At 43.2% G+C, this 18,718-nt stretch overlaps 1 protein-coding gene across 1 annotated transcript; it reads left to right on the top strand.

Moving 5' to 3' along the window:
- The first annotated feature begins 8,237 nt into the window (after nucleotides 1-8,237).
- Nucleotides 8,238-14,148, top strand: NKX6-1 (NK6 homeobox 1). The gene is made up of 3 exons (XM_036762219.1): nucleotides 8,238-8,943; nucleotides 11,241-11,413; nucleotides 13,897-14,148. Exons 1-3 carry the CDS (start codon nucleotides 8,238-8,240, stop codon nucleotides 14,146-14,148), a joined length of 1,131 nt encoding a protein of 376 aa, XP_036618114.1.
- The last annotated feature ends 4,570 nt before the right edge of the window (nucleotides 14,149-18,718 follow it).

Below are 18,718 nucleotides of genomic sequence, written 5' to 3'. Positions count from 1 at the left end.
CCTCTTGGTTTTCCATACTCAGCCAAAATTCTGTGTTCTCTAATCTGGTCCTCTCAGATCCCCCCCCCCTCTCTCTCTCCCTCTCTCTCTCTCTCCCTCCATATATATATATATATATATATATATATATATATATATATATATATATATATATATATATATATATATATATATATATATATATATATATATATATATACATACATATATATTACACACACATTACACATACACACACATATATGGATATACATACACAAGTAACTAGATATGTACATGTATTTCTGTATATCTAGTTATTCGTAGTTATTTGAATGTTTCCCCCATTAGAACATAAATGTGCTTCTTGATGGTGGGGATTAAGGACTATTTTTATTTGTATTCTCAGAGCTTAGCACAGGGCTCAGCACACTTAATAGATGCTTTTTTGACTGACTACAATAAACAAGAATACCAACTCTATCAAAGAGTTTAGATCAGGCCTTTAACAGCTGCTATCAATGAATAAACCAGAGGTTTAAAAAAAGATCACCTACTTAGTTACAAGCTAATCAGAAAACTGATTTGTGGGGACTGAGTGGGATTTTTGATCTGGAATGTTTAAATAGATGTAATTCTACTAGAATTAAACAGGAAAATTGGCAACTTTCCCTTCCACTTTTTGGACTATATTAGTTACCTGGTGAATTCGGATAAACAAATTTAAACTAAACAGACTTTAATCAAAGAGCAGTAATGGAAGGATGCAAGAATTTAAGGAACATCAGAATCCTAAGGGGGAGAAAAAGGTGTCTGTAAGCACCAAAAAAGACTATGCAGAGTATTCTTTTTTCTTAAGCAAAAATGATAATGAAAATCTTGTCCACAAGAGGGCAACAGCAGTTCAGACTTCTCAAAGGTGAATCCTATGACTTGTGTACCTGATGCCCAACTACAAATAACTTGCTTAAGAGAATACTAAAGTGTAGCCACACCTTAGACATAAATTATATTCACACATGTATGTTTATACATGTACTTACATGTGTATATAAATCATATTAGGAAGGCATCAATTACTCAATTTGGTAAAATTCATAAATGACAGTACTATTAAAATAATTCAGAACTAAAACAAATCACATCCAGTTTACCAGTACTATTCACATGTATATTTTAAAGTTATTAATTTTCTTTAATTTTCAAGAGGTTATTTATACTGAACTTGAAATGGGTACTGTCACTAAAAGTTTAAAAACCTTGCAATATAGATCCTTCATTCCCTCGATAATGGATCCTATCCCCCAAACAGTGTCCATTTATTTCAATACTTTAAAACATGCAAATTCCTAGGAATTAAAGGGTTGTCTTCAGGAAATACTTTAAAAGTTTCATTTGCTCAGCTGAAGTTCTACATCCTTTTCCCTCAAGAGCTCATTTGTTTCTCCTGGCCCTTAAGTCCTTGCAGGCAAAGCCAGAGATAATATAGCTTTACTTTCATTTTCTCCACTTTCCAAAACTTTCTTTTCCAGATAGAGCTAATAAACTAGTTTGACAAATACTTCCTCTCCCTCTCTCCCGCAAAAAGAGAGGAAAAATAAAACCCTTCACTTTTACAACACGTGGTTAGTTTGAGAGAAGTGGCCTCTAGTTAGGACTGGGTTCAAATGTTACCTCTGACACATTCTGGCTGTGTGACCCTAGGAATATCAGATGCCCATCTGCCTTGGTATGCTTTTTTCACCGGGAGTTCCAGCCTAATAAACTCACAGGTCTTGTCTAAATGTATCTACATCAACAGTTAGTTTCCAGCACAACAATGGACAAGCTTGTTTGCTTTCTTCCTTAGGAAGACTTTTGCAAAATGCTGTGACTTTTTTAATTGCAGGGATGATGTCTAACGCTTGTCGGGTTCAGCTCTCTGCCTCAGTACACAGTCCATTGCGTTTTTTATAGCCCCTTCTCCTCCGTCATTGTTTTCACCCCTTCTAGCAGAACACAGCTCTAAGTTGGGAAGAGCCCGCAAGGGCAGAACAAAGAGTTAGGCTTATTCCTTGGTCGCACTGCATCTGTTGACTCCCTTTTTCCTGCAACCATCTCTAAATCCTCTCCTTGAGCCGGCGCTAGTTATTAGCTCCCAGGCAGTGACTGGGGCTCCTGTCAAGGCTATCCCAATCGCGCTAGAATATTTTGCAAAGAGAAAACAAAAACTTCTTTCTTTTTTCTCCCTCTGCTCCTGGAATGGTCTGGGAGGTTGGGTTCAGTGCAACGTCGGAGAAGTCCTGAGGAGTTAGCTTCTATTTTTAGCTCCTACCTAACACTTATAAAGTCCGCAAAAAAAAAAACCCACGGATGGATAAGAGTATTCTTCTCTCCTCCCGCTTCCTCCCCGCCCCCCAACCATGTGGACTAGAGAATCTGGAGCAAAGATTCTCTCTCTCTCTCTCTCTCTCCTCTCTCTCTCTCTCTCTCTCTCTCTCTCTCTGTGTGTGTGTGTGTGTGTTTTGTTGTTGTTGTTGGACCCTTTTGGCAGGCTAGTGAAACCAATGGGTCCTTTCTCTAATATTTTGTTTACATTCATAATTAAAAGAATCCTAAATTTTATTTAAGGGTTACTGAAAATAAAGGTGTCATTTTTCCCCCGACCAAGTTCACGGACCTCTTGAAATTTAGAACCCCTGATCTAGAGAATGAAAACAAAACCAAAATTATTTAGGCATTTAGACCGAAAAGGTTTGTCTTACATTTCTCAGTAGCTGCACACGTAGCTAGATTTGACCTCCGCATATAATGATTTAACCCCTCCTAAGCCTCCAACTTTTATCTATGGGCAAGAAGCAACTCGGAGGAAGCCTTTGACTTTGCACAGAAGAATAGCCTTTCAGTCTCCTTGCACCCTGACTGAAGCTGCCTGCCTTTAAAGGAACTATTTCATTGGGAAAGCTTTGCTTTCCTAAGCTGTCCGTGTTTATTCTCATACGATCAGGATCATAAAAAGGCGATTGACTTCTCTGACATTATGGGTTGGAAGGGCTGTGTGCCCTGTGTCAATTCCAACAAGGCCAGCCCTGTATGGACCAGCAGGCTAAAAATAGGAGTAATTTCTTTTACTCCCCAGAGCAACAAAGAAAATCTTGGAATGCATAGCTACCATCAGTTTTTACACTTGCAGTTCCTCTACCACCTAGGAGTTTGTCAAACTGCTTTCATTACCTTCCAACTAATATGCAAATCATTGACTTTCAAATGTAACCTCTTCTGCTCTTCCCCCCTTCATATTATGCACACACACACACATGCATGCACACATATAGACATATTTGATGGGATGGAGGCAAAACCATGGGTTACATTTTAAACTCCTTTCGTTTTGCTTGGTATTGCCAGATTTTATTAGTAGCATTTTGTTGTTTTGGGGGTAAGAAAGTCCTAATTCTCCAAGGGCATTTGAAAGACAATGCATATGACAGTTCAGACTGTCAGAAGGTTTTGAAAGACAATGTATAAGACATCTCTTGACTGTCAGTAACAGGCCAACACACATCAGGATTCAGGGTCTGCTCTTTCTGAACTAGAGTTGCTCTGTTTTTTTTAACCCTTCCAGTTAAGGATGAGTGAAGTCTTTTCTCTTCTTACAGGCATCTGGCAGGGAGACTCACCAAGAATGCCCTGATAAATATGTTAGTACCTATTTTTTTTAAAATCGCTGCTTGAATATAATTAAGTAGATGAAATAACAGCTACCATAAAGGAAGAGAAAGAAATTTATTCAACATGCTCTACTTAACATAAATGTTTTTCCCGCAGTTCTACAGCTATATGCATTTCTCATTCTCTGTATTCTTCCTAAAGGAGCTTCATAATTTATAGTAGTCATAATTAATAAGTTCTGCTAATTTAATTTTTTAAGTGAATAATAAATAGGAGCAGAATATTCCAGGTGATTCTTTATTCCCATCAGCTTTACTCATTTATTGCCTGGGCTGACCTGAGTCTGTTTAGAGACTTATTCCATTTAAAGTTGACTGAAGGAAAAATGTGTATTTCTGTCCCAGGCCAAAGCCAGGACCATTGAAAAGTCATCTAAGAAGCAAGGTTTGTTCTTTGAAATTGGATCCATTAGGGACAAAGCTTGGCTACTTGTTTTCCTTAATTGGGTTAAGCTTAAAAGCCCTCGTTGTGTCTACAAATTCACTGGGAGTGGGGAGGGTGAAGGTGGGGGATAGGGAAGACAGGAAGAAGCAACCACTGACAGGCCTAAGACTTGGGTTGATTAAGGGACAACCATCTAAATTACAGGTGCTGAGAGGAAAGGCAAGGTTTCCTTTGCAACAAAGCCAGAGAAAGCTCTTCAAGCCCTCAGGCTGAGCTCTTTATCATGCTTGGACTGGCTCCTGACCTCCTCCCAGGGCCTGGATCTGGGACACTCTCAGCTTCTAGGAAACTTCCATTTGCAGATCCTTGTCCACCCCTTCATAAATGCAGACTGGAAATTTTAAGTTGGAGATTGGATGCCATCTGGGTCTTTCTTGGTATACTTATCGCTTATTCTAACTGAAGAAAGCAAAGAAAAGAACTAAAAGTCTCACTGAGTCATCTTTTATAAAATTGTGAAGAACAGAAGGAAGACCAGAAAGAAGAACAGACAAATGGGACAGCTTTGAAAGCTATAGGTTGAATTTATTATATACTAAAAAAAGAAAATCAAGCTGAACATAATAATGAAATCTTCCATTTCATGTAAAATACTTTTTCTTTTCTACTACGAATGCAGAAATATCCATTTTATCTGGTGTTTTTAAATCTAGAATGATAATAACAACAAAAACTGAAGAGAGTCTTTTGACTTTTTCATTTCTAAAGATAAAGGTTTCTATTTGTCCGGGTGTGAATACTTTTTTAATTTGAAAAAATTGGGAGGAATGGGCAAAGTGGGGAAACAGCAAAAAAAATTCTGTTGCTAATACAAGAAGATGGCAGAGTAATGAAGAATGAATACAAGAAAAGTAAAAGAAAAGAATGGAAAAGAGAAAAGAAAAGGAAAGAAGGAGGGAAAAGAAATAAGAAAAAGGAGCCCCTCCTAAGATCAGGCATATAAAAAGTAGACGGACAGCTACCAAAAAGGAGGGAGGGATCTTGAAATGGATGTCAAAGCAAGAGGTGTCAGAGCAAATGCTGAGCACCCTTCTCTCATTCTCTCCTCTTTTTTAGCTCAGATTTGAGCAGGAAGACAAAGTAAGTCCAACCAAGGTTCCTCTCAAAGTTCTTTCATTTATTAAATTTATTTCAATTTGACCTGCATCGATTTGCTTTTCTATTGACTCCATGACTTTACTTAAAAAGCTGGTGGTGACTCTGTCCCCCACCAAACAACAGCTGGCGATTTACACACACGCAGGAAGTGTGTAGATCTTTCGACGGTACCTTTGCTCCCTTCCCGCTGGCGCCAGACCTAATGGGGAGAGCTACAGTGCCCTTCGCTGCTGGGAATTCACCGCCCAGCCCCAATTCATCCCGAAAATTTCTTTTTAAAGAAGATGACACCATAGTTTGGGTTAGCTAAGCATTTTGCTCCGTCTCTGCATTGGCTCTCGGTGAGAAGAGGCAGATACGTGTAGTTTTATAGGGATGAGGATTACAGTTAGGACACACCTTTATAAAAATACGAAAGTTAGAGTGCCATGGGCAACTGGAGAGTGTGGGGAATCTGAGGTTTCTAAAAGCTAATTCCAAGATTTAAGAGTTTTTGTCTCTCCTTGTGGTAACAAAGAGAAAAGAAACAGGGAAATACTATTAGCTTGACTATGAAGCATTCAGATAGATAGCCCCCCCTTTTCTCACACACACACACACACACACACACACACACACAGAGAGAGAGAGAGAGAGAGAGAGAGAGAGAGAGAGAGAGAGAGAGAGAGTTGCTTATTTTGTGTCCAGCTTATTGAGTCAACACAGCAGTTGCGATGGTGATGGTCACATGAGGGCAAAAGAATGGAAAGAAAAGTGGACAAGAACGAAACTAGAAAGAGAAAGTTTTGCGTGACAGAGAACCTTTTGGGGCCACGAGGGGTTTAGGGACATCTATAGCTTTAAAGAGCAACAAATTAATTTACACAATTCTGGGGGAGCTCAGATGGCTCTTAATTATCACTTCAAAAGAAAGAGTCACAGCACCAAGTCTCGCCTGCTGTGTCTGCAGCCCCATTAGATGCTTTTGACTTGTCCCTCCTACTGCCACCTCCACCCCAGTCTGTAAGAGGTGCGTGCCTGAGTTGGGGGTGGGAGGAGAGACAGGGGAGGGAGAAGAGCTGTTAGTCCATAAATAGACTGTTTCTCCCTTACTTTTCTCTCTCTCCTCCGCCACCTCTCTCCCCAGTCCCCGTCCCCCTCCCCCGCTTCCATTTTCTTGAACGCAATTATTGACCGCGCTTGCTGGCCCACAAGCAACAGCCACATGGCCATCTATTCCCAGCCATTCCCGCAGATTCTCCGGGTACAATCTCTCTAGCAGCTATGGCCCAGCCCAGTGCAGTCCAGTGCAACTATAGGTGAGGAAGGGAAGGGCTGGAGCTGGGGTCTGGCAGCCTCTACATGTACAAGCCTAAGATCTGGGTTGGTCCTCCTTTCTCTGCTCCCTCAGCCATTCAGAAGGCTTGGCCCTTTCCAAAGCGATGGCAGTAACTACTTTGTCGTCACCTGGAGCACAGTCCTATTGGAGGCAATGCTCACGCCCCCCCCCCCCCCCACACTTCAGTCTATTCTTCCCCCTTCTCCTCCCTCTGAGTGACGTCTTTCAAAGTTCTCTTCCCCCCCTCCCCATCCAATACACTCCCTCCCTCCAGCTAAAGGGAGGTAGGGAGTGATGCGAATGTTTTATTACTTTTGAGAGCTTCATCTGAACTGTCAGGAACTGAGAGGAAGAAGGGAGGAAGTGGGGGGAGAGAGAGAGAGAGAGAGAGAGAGAGAGAGAGAGAGAGAGAGAGAGATTATAATTTCAAGAGAGAGAAAAGGACTCATCAAACAGGAGCCTAAGATAGAAGGAGAGAGAAAGCGAGGAAAGAAAAAGGGCAAGAAAAGGAGAGGAGTGTTTTGGAAACCTCTCGGGGGGTAGTGGCCTTGGTTACCAAACCCATTTGTAAAAGTAATGCTCGGAGTGAATAGAAGAAAAGAAGGAGAAAGGAAACGCTCCAACAGCAGAGACCTAGGCTATAACTGAAATCTCCAAACTTTCCCCTTTTTTTCTCTTATCACAGTATTATTGAGGGGTTTTTTTTGTTTCTTTTCTTTACTTTCTTTTTCTTTTCAAAAAGAAATCGAAGCTTTCTTCTACCGAACACCAAGAAAGCGAGGACATGGCAAGGTGTTGAAGCCGTGGAAGAGTGGTCGTCTTGGTCTTTATTGCCTCCTGCTACTTGCCTAAAATTGGGCTCAAATCCCGGAGCCACACTGAGAGCCCGTATTCCACTTAGCCCTTGATTCGTCTGCTGCAAGACAGCGCATACCAAGGGCAGATCAACAACACCGCGGACACGGTGGCAGTACCTGAAGACAACTCGCAGCTAACTGGCTTAATAAAGAGACGCTTTGAACCTTCCAAAGAAAAAGAGAAAGAGCTCCCCGCCCCCATCTCCATTTCTAACATCAAAGCGGAATCTCCAGGGCTCTAACTTTGTACTAAACTAGCGGTAACTAGGTTTTTGTTGGCTTCTCTCCAGAGGAAGATGAGAAGAAACGAATTTTGAGGCTCGGTGTCTGCGGATAGAAGAGCGAGAAATCACGAGACCCAAAAGAGGATCCCTGGCCAGGGCAGAATAACCTGAGCCCCAACCTCTTCGTCCTCCTCTTTACGCAAGAAAAGCAGAGAGAGAGGGAGAGACACACACAGAAAAAGACATAGAGAGAAACAGAGAAACGGAGACAGAGAGACCTAGAGAGACACAGGGAGAGAGAGACCACTTGGGGAAGAGAGATTCTATTTTCCCCTTTTTGTAAGGTTGCTCCCCCCCCCCCCTGCACTGCCCGGCCCTCAGTAGCTTGGGGTGGGCGCAGCAGCCTGGGTTTTCTTTCCTCTCTTCCTCGGAGTTTCGGGATCAACTCCACCAGGCTTGTCCAAGAAGGAGGGACTCCAGCCCCTCCCCCGGTCCCAGCCCTCTGCCCGACCCCCCGAGGAGCCCGGAGCCTGTAGGGCCCCTCGGATTCTTGGCTCCACGCTACCCTGTGAGCCCCTGGGTCCGGCCTCCGCGCTCGGCTGTGGGATGTTAGCTGTGGGGCCTATGGAGGGCACCCGGCAGAGCGCGTTCCTGCTGAGCAGCCCGCCCCTGGCTGCCCTGCACAGCATGGCTGAGATGAAGACCCCGCTGTACCCCGCCGCCTACCCACCGCTCCCGACGGGGCCCCCGGCTTCCTCTTCCCCTTCTTCCTCCTCGTCGTCTTCGTCGTCCTCTTCGCCCTCTCCACCCTTGGGCGCCCATAACCCCGCCGGCCTCAAACCCCCGACCTCGGGGGGGCTCTCGTCTCTGGGCAGCCCTCCACAGCAGCTCTCGGCTGCCACCCCGCACGGCATCAACGACATCCTGAGTCGGCCCTCCATGCCCCTGACCTCCGGGGCCTCCCTGCCCTCTGCCTCGCCCTCCGGCTCCTCCTCTTCTTCCTCCTCTTCTGCCTCCTCTGCCTCCTCCTCCTCTTCTTCCTCCTCCTCAGCAGCCGCAGCCGCAGCCGCTGCCGCTGCCGCTGCAGCCGCCTCCTCCCCGGCTGGGCTCCTGGCCGGCCTGCCTCGCTTCAGTAGCCTTAGCCCCCCGCCGCCTCCCCCTGGCCTCTACTTTAGCCCCAGTGCAGCCGCAGTGGCGGCTGTTGGCCGGTACCCCAAGCCCCTGGCGGAGCTCCCTGGCCGGACCCCCATCTTCTGGCCTGGGGTGATGCAGAGTCCTCCGTGGAGAGATGCCCGGCTTGCTTGTACCCCTCGTGAGTATTGCCTCTCTGGATTTTCCTTCTCTGCCCCATACACATGCGTTTTTTTCTATCTCATTCCTATATCCAGCCTCCCCACCCCACTCATGGTTGCACCTTGTGTGGGTTGGCCGGGGAATAAGTAACGGGAGGGATACGGGGAGTGGGGAAGACTCCCGACTTTCTGAGCCGCTATAGTTCCTTATAGCACCCTCATCTCTTACTGGAGGTAAATCTGAAGAAGCAGGTGTGTGCTGATGAGTGGTAGAGAGGGCGAAGCCCTGGGGGTGGAGGTGGTGGGGTCGCTACACGGGCAACACATCGGCCGTAGGCATAGCACTGCTTTTCTGCTGTATTTAACCTTATATGGGTGCGCTCCCCTCCGGGCCGCTCAAGTTCTGCCTGCTTATGGACACTACTTGGGTGGGCAGGGAGTGGAAGACCTGATCACCCCTTAGTCAGAGGCCGCCTTCGCCTGTGGTTCTGCTGGCCGGTTTAGGACTCCTCCCAGTCCCCTTCTTGGAAGGCCCTTGGTGGGGGGTGGGGGGTGGGTGGGCAGGGGACTGAACTGCCAAAGAGTTCACTAAGTTGGACTGCACCGAAGGCCCCAGAGAGGAATGTGTTTATTTGCATGTAAACCACGGTGTCATTTTATTCTCCCTTCACCTCCCCGCCCCTCTCTCGCCTTGGGTAAATTTGGCCACCAGCGAGCCCATTGTTGACCTACTAGCCACTCTCAGAGGAAGGCAATAATGGTTAAATCGAGGACAACCCTTTGGTTCTAGTGTTTCCCCTCTCCAGCCAGCCACTTAGGACATTGAACGGCTCTTCCTTCTCTGTTCACTTCTGTTTCCAATCTGCAAGTGCTGCTCAGTAGATTGGCTCGCACGCTTTTTCTTCTTCTTCTTCTTTTTTTATCTTCTTCCCCTTTCTGGTTTTCACTCAAATCAGTTAACCCCTGTCTTCATAAAGAGGAGCGTAAATCCCCAACTTTCCAAGACAAGGATGGGGATAAGGATGGAGGGGAAGGAGAGAATAACAAGCGAGAAACAGGAGGAAGAAACAACCTAGTCCCCAAGGATTTCCTTTGGGGGGGGGAACTGTATCTTGCCTTCCACTATCTCCCTCTCACCGCCCCCCCCCTTCGCATTTGACTTTTCCTTCCCTAGATAAGGGCGAGGCTCTTGCCTTTCGGTATGGTTTTTGTGTCCCCAGTGAAAGAATCCCTTTTCATTCTTTGTTTTTATTTTGTCTGAGTCGTTCAAGTTATTTAACTCTCTCGAGAATTCCTGGTTCTTTTTGTGAGGTTGAATACATGTTGCAGGTTACAAAAGCTCAGGAGACAACACTTTAGAAAAAAGCAGTAGAGTTGGGAGTAGGTAGAAAGGATGAAGAGACAGACGTATGGAGGGAGGTCCAAGTCAGGCCGGCAGTTTGATCTTTTTAAAGACACTGTTAACAGCAAAAACAAACCAAACCCTCAGTGCGAAAGCATGAAGTTACAGGTTTCTTTGGATGATTTAGTACGTAGCTGGAAAGGATCTCAGAAATTTTCTAGTACGAGGGTTCTTAGAACTTGCTTTTTAAAAATATTTTCATATCTGAATTTCAACATAATTGGTATTCTTTGTAATCCTATGTATTTTACTTTATTCATTTAAAAACATTATTCTAAGAAGGTTTCCATAAGCTTCATCAGGGAGCCATGACACAAAGAAGATTAAGAATGCCTAATCAAGTCCAACCCTCTTACTTCATAGTTAAGGCAATAGAGGCTCATTGAGATCCAGTGATTTGTCCAAGATCACAGGCTAACAAGAGGCAAAGGTGATCCTAGCCTACCAGTTTCCGTTAGCTACATCCAAGGCTTTTTCCACTAAAAAGCATTTCTTTTCAATGAAAACACAAAATTACATTGTTTAATTATTTCCATTCATTTCCAGGATAAATTGAAGGCAGAAAAATATGTATAATAAAAGATTAGAGACAATTTCTCGTTAATTGATTGTATCTTTTCCAATTTGACCCAAACTTTCCATAATAAAAACCAATCTTTTGCCCTTGTTCAATTTGATTTGACTGTGAGTAGGATGACAAATATTGTAAAAATAAAGCCATATCAAAGCAGTTAGTGGAAACATACTGTGGCCATAATCCCTATGGGTGACTCTACTCCAGGGAATTTTTCCTGTGACAGAACAAGGTTTACTTTCCCAGGAGAAAAAAAGTTTTTTTTTTTTTTGAAAGTTCAGTCATGTTTTGGGTGAACTATTTGATCTCCTGTCTTCATCCTTTCCCATCCATTATGCCAGATCAAAGTTCAATTTTGCTGGACAAAGATGGGAAGAGGAAACATACAAGACCCACGTTCTCAGGACAGCAGATTTTCGCTCTGGAAAAGACTTTTGAGCAAACGAAATACTTGGCGGGACCCGAAAGAGCGAGGCTGGCTTATTCTCTGGGGATGACGGAGAGTCAAGTCAAGGTGAGCTTCTGGAGTCGAACTTTACAGGAACGTTGTGGCCTTGAGCATGGAAGAGACTGTAATAAGAGAAGGGAAAATTAGCAAAAAGAAAAAATAGTCTGCATAAAGATGTTACAAAACTGCTCTGTCTTTAAAACAATTGATAAACAAAAAAAAGAACCCAATTCGTGCCTTTAAAACGAAGTTAATCTGGATAGCAGTGGACATCCCATAAAAAGGGGGAATCAAAGCATTACCAAAACATCTGTACTGCTTAGGTTTAGATACCTCCTTTTTATTCCCTCCATAAAGCTTTCTGGTACTTTTCATGGTCAGGCACCTCAGTGCCTTGTATAAGCTTGTCCTTCCCAGTGTTTTATTCTTGGAGCACACATTGCAGTGTGTGCAGAACCATAATTTTAACAATAATGGGTCTTGTGTATGTGAGTGTTTACCACAAGACATGCATGTTTATGGTGAACAATGAAGATATTATGAAAGACTGAAACTATATCGAGTTTAGAGACAAAAAGCTAGTAGTTCGAGGAAATTGTTTCTACCTATGGGAATCAATCTCATTTTTGTGGGTTATAATCTCTGTATCATCTCCTGGCAGTATCTTTAAGTGCAAACTGACCCTAACTATAATCAAAACAATTCTTGGCTTGTTCCTGAGCTTCAAATTGCTCTCTTTTTCAGCTGTTTCAGTTTTAGAAATCTGGGGGTGGGAAGTGGGAAGGGAAAGAGGTGGCACATTGACTTAGATTTTACAGAGTAATTATTGTGGCTACTAGATTTCAAGTTTATTTTCCTTTACACTCCTTTTTCTGGTTTGTTCTATCTGATCTCTTTTTTGGGTGTGTGTTTATTCTGAACCTTGCCAAGATGCTCTGTTTTAATTGATTTTGTTGCCTATTTCCTAAATTAAAACCCCAAACATCATTAATATTAGCTAATGTTACCATTCAGCAGTGCTTTTAAAAAAAATTTCAACAAGCATAATTAGAAACTAATTTTAATTAGCACCTTTGTCTTTGGATATTAGTTCAGGCTACTTTCTTCTTCAAAATGTATTTTTTGCACTTGGATGTTGGTTCACCTCTATACCACAGTTGCCTGGAGATCCTCATTTGTCACTGTAAATCCAACTAAATAGCTAGGAGTGAATTATTGTCACCAATACAATGAAAATCACAGCCCCTCTCCTCACAATTCTGCTCCTTGGAATAAAATACATAACGGATGGGAAAACATAAAGAGAGGCCAATTCACAGGCCCTACTATAATTTATTGCATATTGCCGATGGCTCAGATTAAAACATATTCATCCAGGATTGTGTCATACATTTGGTGAAAAATTCTTGTCTAGGAATTGAACACCTTTATTGTTCAACAATATCACAATGATAAGTTGATAAGATAGTCATTTTCTAGATGGATCTATTTTAGATTATTTGAAAAATTAGATTATTCTAAAACACAATTTTGAGCAACTAATCTCAGATTTTAATAATTTTACTAGAAGAAAATCTGTACTAGTTTTTTTTGGGGGGAGGGGTTCCTAAACTTCCCTGATTGTGCTGAGAAATGAATAAATTGGCATGTTTGTGTGGGATACTTTGGGGATTTAATAGAAGCTTTTACTTTGCATTTTAGGATAGTTACCAAACAGACACATTTATTAAATCCTGGGGAAGGGGAGGAGGGGGAGGAGAGCAATTTACATAGCCTGAGGATGGGTAATCAGTCCTGCGATTAGACAAATTAAACAACCCTATGTCTAAAAGGGAGAAAAGGGAGAAGAAAAGCTGTAATGAACTATTTCATAACTTCCCTTTCCCCCCCAATACAAACTTTTGAGGATGTTTTGAAATTCCTTCAAATAAGAAAATAAACAAAAAATAATTAAAGGCATATATGACAAAACAAAAATAACAAAACGTTGGAGTGAAATGGAGGAAGAAAGGTTTCCCCCCCCCCCCCCCCCCCCCGTTAAATTAGGGAGAGGATTCAGCAACTTCCTCCCACCCCATCTCTCTCTCTCTCTCTCTCTCTCTCTCTCTCTCTCTCTCTCTCTCTCTCTCTCTCTCTCTCTCTCTTCTCTCCTTTCTTCTCCCTCTCTTTCTCTGTCTTTCACCGCACATTTTTTCTAGTCACCTAATTTTAGTTTTATTCTTCTGAGCAATCACTCGGTGAAAGAATCAACAACCGTACATTTCTTAGCCTTGACAACTTCTCTAAGTTTATACTGATGACTCCAAAGAACAGGGACAGACTGTTGGACAAAGTGAGTTAGCTTTCTAGAGGAGAGAGTAGCTGAATGTCAATGGGTGACTCTGTGAATGACAAACTGCACTGGAAACCTTAACATTTTCCCTAATTTCCCTTTTCTCTCCTCTCGCCACCGTCCTCTCCCGCTTTTCTCCGCCGGCTTTTCGGCTGTTTTCGGTAAAACTTTGGACACATCCTTTTCCTACTCCTCCTCTCTGCTCTCGGCCCTACAGGTTTGGTTCCAGAACCGTCGGACCAAGTGGAGGAAGAAACACGCAGCTGAGATGGCCACAGCCAAGAAGAAGCAGGACTCCGAAACAGAGCGGCTGAAGGGGGCCTCGGAGAACGAGGAGGAAGACGACGATTATAACAAGCCTCTGGACCCCAACTCCGACGATGAGAAAATCACCCAGTTGTTGAAGAAACACAAGTCTAGCAGCAGCAGCCTGCTTGTGCACACGTCAGAGAATGAAAACTCCTCTTAAAGCTGCCACCGCGCAATCCTAAGCATCCTACGCCACCCCGCCCCAAGTCACCTTAACCCCTGGTTTCACCTCATCCCCTCATTTCACCCCAGCCCGGCCCAATCTCATCCTGTCCCGTCCCTAATGGTGAGAGAGCCAGCCCGCAACGCACTCACCGCACACCCAACGCACACACTCATAAACCAACAAATGCTCCCAGAACCTCCCATCCACTTCGGCCAGGGTGGAGCTAGCCTGGCCCGCTAGCAAAAGAGCAGAGAGGATGGAACCCGGCCCAGTGTTTTCGCTTTGCCGGCTCTCCGCCTCGGGACCCCCCAAGTCCTCACCCTCCCCGACCCTCCCAAGAGCATTGAGGACTCAACCCCAGTTAAGGGAGGACATTTGCTATTTTCTGAGATGTATATGTATATTTTTCTAAACTCTATAAGTGACGGGAAGAGACTCGGAGACATCAAAACACGCAAAGCAAATAAACAAATACACCGAACCAAGCCCCCAATCACCCTCTAGACCTTTTTCTCCCACCCTGAGGCTCCCCGCCCCCGCGCCTACCCTAGGCTCTTACTACTGTTTGTTCCCGGCAAGCAGGGAGGGAGTGGGAGAAGGAAGTGTTGTTATTGTAGGGGAGCCGCCTGCAGCGCCTGGGCCCTTCTTCTAGGACCACCGAGTTGCGCCAGCTGCAGGACGGGATGGGAAGAGGGACCGGTTCTCAGCCACAAACTGCAGTTGCAACTAAAGTAACGTGTTGAAGGCTCTTTGTAAATAAATCGTGAGTCATACTGACTAGAAGTTCATTTTACTGCGAATATTTAAAATGTAAAGCATCTTTTTTTTTTTTGTATAAAAGTATAGTTCTACCTGCCCCCTCTGAATTTAAGATGTGTTCCAATCTCATGTTCCCCTTCAGTTTTGAAAAATGTTTTAAGATATATCCAAGAGAAGCGTTCCTTCTAGTCTCCTTTTTGCTTTCCGCTTTTTCTATTTGACTACTGCCTCTAAAGTTTCTCCTACCCTCATTCCTCTTCCTCCCCTTTTAATCCGCGCTACGTTCTCTCTCTATCTGTCTGTCTGTCTGTCTGTCTCTCTCTCTCTCTCTCTCTCTCTCTCTCTCTTTCTCTCTTTCTCTCTCTGTCTCTGTCTCTATCTCTGTCTCTCTGTCTCTGTCTCTCTGTCTCTCTCCCTCTCTCTCTGTCTCTGTCTCTCCCTCTCTGTCTCTCTGTCTCTGTCTCTCTCTCTCCCTCTCTTCCTCTCTATTGGGTCTCCACATCTCGCCCAGGCTGGAAGCGCATGGAGCACTCACGGCTCGATCCCACTGCTGATCTTCATACGACTTTTCACCTTGGTTTCCGACTGGGTGGGGTAGCTCCTTCTTAGGTACCTCCTGGGGGCTTACTATACAGGTGCCGGACTTACTTCGGACACCTATCCACTTTTAGCCCTACTTTAGCTCAGAACCCTTGAGCTCAAGCGATTCACCAGCCTCAGCGCCCCTAGTAGCAGAGTAAAAGGCGTGCCCCAACCATGCCTCCCTAGGTTCCCAATCTAAGGACATCGGTTATGAGATGGAGCCCAGCTACAGCTGAGGTCTGCTCTATCTCAGATGGGCCACAGCCCTGCCACTCGTATTCTATTCTGAAATCAGACGTTGGTTTGTTGCTATTTATTAGTGATAATAAAAAGGGATTGGAGAAGGACAGAATAAAATAGCTTGTGTTTTAATTTCATTCCTTTCCGATAAATGCGTGTTAAGGTAGATGTTGGGAAGTGTTGCAACCACTCTCAGTCGGAAATATAAGAATCCATTTAGTTGCTGTAATTGAATTTGAAGTGTGTTTTTGTATCATACAGAATACTAGAGAATATGTAAATTGTTTCCTTTTAAGCTAATAATCATGGTATATTAGCATCTTTAACCTTTATTAATTTATATAAAAATTCGGTTTGTAAAGAGAAGAAAACCTCTTTTGCTAAACCAGTTCAATGTAATGCACTTTCTGTTTTAAAAAGGATAAATCAATTAAAACCAGTTCGAAGTCGTCTGTTGCCTCTAATGAAAGGAGGGGTACAAATCATATGATCTCATCAGAGATCTCAAATAATAAAGCTTACTGAAAGAAAAAAAATACCATTTCAGATCAGTTTCTTTAAAGGATTCCCAGGGGTTCTTTAATTTTTGTTGGGGGGATGGTGGTGGTGAAGCCACATTTCCAGGATATGTGGATTAGGAAGATTAAAGAAACCCAGCCCCGTCCATCAGGTTTCTTTGAAAGACTCAGAATGGTATCTTATGTCTGCGATGTCTAATTTTTTCCCGATTGCTTTCTCTTCTCCTCCCCCCCCCCCCTTTCTTTCCGAGGATGTCCCAGGAGGACTCCGGGAAGTACTCATTTCCATATATCTGAGATAGAATGCTCAGTCAAACACGGAGTCAGAGGAGCAGGCAGCCGGGCCCCGGAGCGGCTGTGGCTGTCGCATGTCTTCCTGGGTTTAACATTTTCTCTATGGAAAGATGAGTGAAGCAGGCTGATGTCATTCACTCTACTTGCGACTTGGGGATCGGGCAGACAGGGACATACTAAAGAAACATACCTTGACAAGAAACAAGCTCTGATACCATTTAGGAATCTTTTTTGTCTGATGTCTTTAAACCAAACGATAAGAGAAAGTGAAATACATTTAAGGTTTTTTTTTAAATTAATGAACTGAAGAGAGGGAGAAAAAAGGGGAAGAGAAAAGAGGCTTTAAAAAAAATAGGTTCTTCCATCAAACTTTTCAAAATATATAAAGTACTGCTCCTTTATATTTCTTTTGTCCCCTCCAGAAATGAAAGTAGTAGGAAAATTGGAAATAGACTGCAGGAAATATTGTACAACCTATTTATTAAGTACAAAGAGAGGAAAGATTACTGATTTTCCCGACCCTTTTAGATCTTTTCCTGTGACTTTACTTAGACGTTCCAAACTATTCACTAGGTTGTTAAGTATCTTATAGTGAAGGGGTGAAAAGGCCAAAGTATAGGATGTTTCTCTGTTTGTGCATTAAAGGCAGTTGTTTTTAAGGAGATTTTGCTATCCCATACAAATAGTAAGTACAATTTTATCCTCTTCTTCTGGGTTTTGAGACCGAGATAGAAGAGAAAAGCACATTATTCTGAAGCCATTTCCACTACTGTCACAAAACAGATCCTGATTTTACTAATTAAAAAAAATTCTCATTCATTTTGAAAAATCAAGAAACCCCTCTTTACCCCACACCCCACTATTAAAATTGCAATAAGAAAATAAGAATCCATAACCTAATCTAAAATATGATATCTTCACTGAAAAACATTTAAAAGGTGGAATAAAGAACTGAAGCTGACTTTCGTAGAAAGAACAACTAGAGATCTTATTCATCCTAAAACAAAAGCAAAAAATGCCTCTTAAATCTCCCAAGGACTTAACATAGGAACTTCAGCAACTTTAAACTGAGACCATCTGCCATCGTGTGTGACCTGCTGGCCAGGACTGCAATACTTCAGTCATGTATAGAGAAGTAGAAGGGAAGTGGGGAAAAGGGTAGTACACAGATAACCCAGTATGAGATGTGTATCTGTGAATTAGATTAGGTTAGTGCTATCAGAACAAGTTGCTTTGTGTTTTTTTACTCCAGCTGATGGTCTCAGTTACTTTATAGTTAATTTACTCTGGGGAGATGACCAGCCAGTCACTAGTTGCAGCTCTCATAAAAATGGAACGGGGTGGGGGGAGGCGGGAGGAAGGAGTCTCACTTAGTGAATTTGAATTGGTTTTGTCAGGTGGATTTACAAAAAAAGTAGTTTATTAATATAAATTATAGGAGGGACAAGAATTAAATTTTTTTTTCTCTTAAAATCTGTTTCAAGGGAAAGCTCCCTGGATAGGGCAGGAGCACATTCAGATATAAAGGTGATGTTAAAAACAAAATATCAATAAGATTTAAACGTTTTCCAAAGAGAATAAATTAAATCTTGGAAGGAGGAGAATAAGAACCTATAGCCATTTGGGCCCAGAATTTTAATTAGTATCTGTAACAGACCTAATATATAATGTTCTGATCAGGGCTACCTGCCTGTCATTTGAGGTTAAAATGCCACTGATTGAAGAAAAAAGGATCACATGAAATACGTGGTCGCTGTTAAACACACACACACACACACACACACACACAACACTAGTCTTGTTGGGCAGTGTTGTGCAACAAAACAAGGAAAAGAAACAAATGTTTGTGTTGGGAGAGAGAGGTGGGTCATTGGTTGTTCATTTAGATTCCTGGGGGATGGGGTGCGGGCGGGGAGACGGGAATGGATGGCTTAGGAGTAAAGACATAAGACAAAAATATGTGCTGGCTCCGTAAGTATCTCTCAAGGTCATCCAGGAGGATTCTGAATACAAGGATAAACCTGATGTCCGAGCTCAGTTCAGTTTCCAGGTGGAGGCTTCACTAAAGGTAAGGAGCATGCTCAGTCCCTCAGAGCCCCCTTCTCCTTTCCGAGGTGCTTGATGGATTTCAGCACCACTGAGTAACGGGGCTTCTCTTTACTTCGGTAGCG

This window comes from Trichosurus vulpecula, chromosome 6 (genome assembly GCF_011100635.1).
Source record: "Trichosurus vulpecula isolate mTriVul1 chromosome 6, mTriVul1.pri, whole genome shotgun sequence".
Lineage (NCBI taxonomy): Eukaryota > Metazoa > Chordata > Mammalia > Diprotodontia > Phalangeridae > Trichosurus > Trichosurus vulpecula.
Note: the sequence above shows the minus strand (reverse complement) of the source record. Positions and strands in the feature narration are given on the sequence as shown.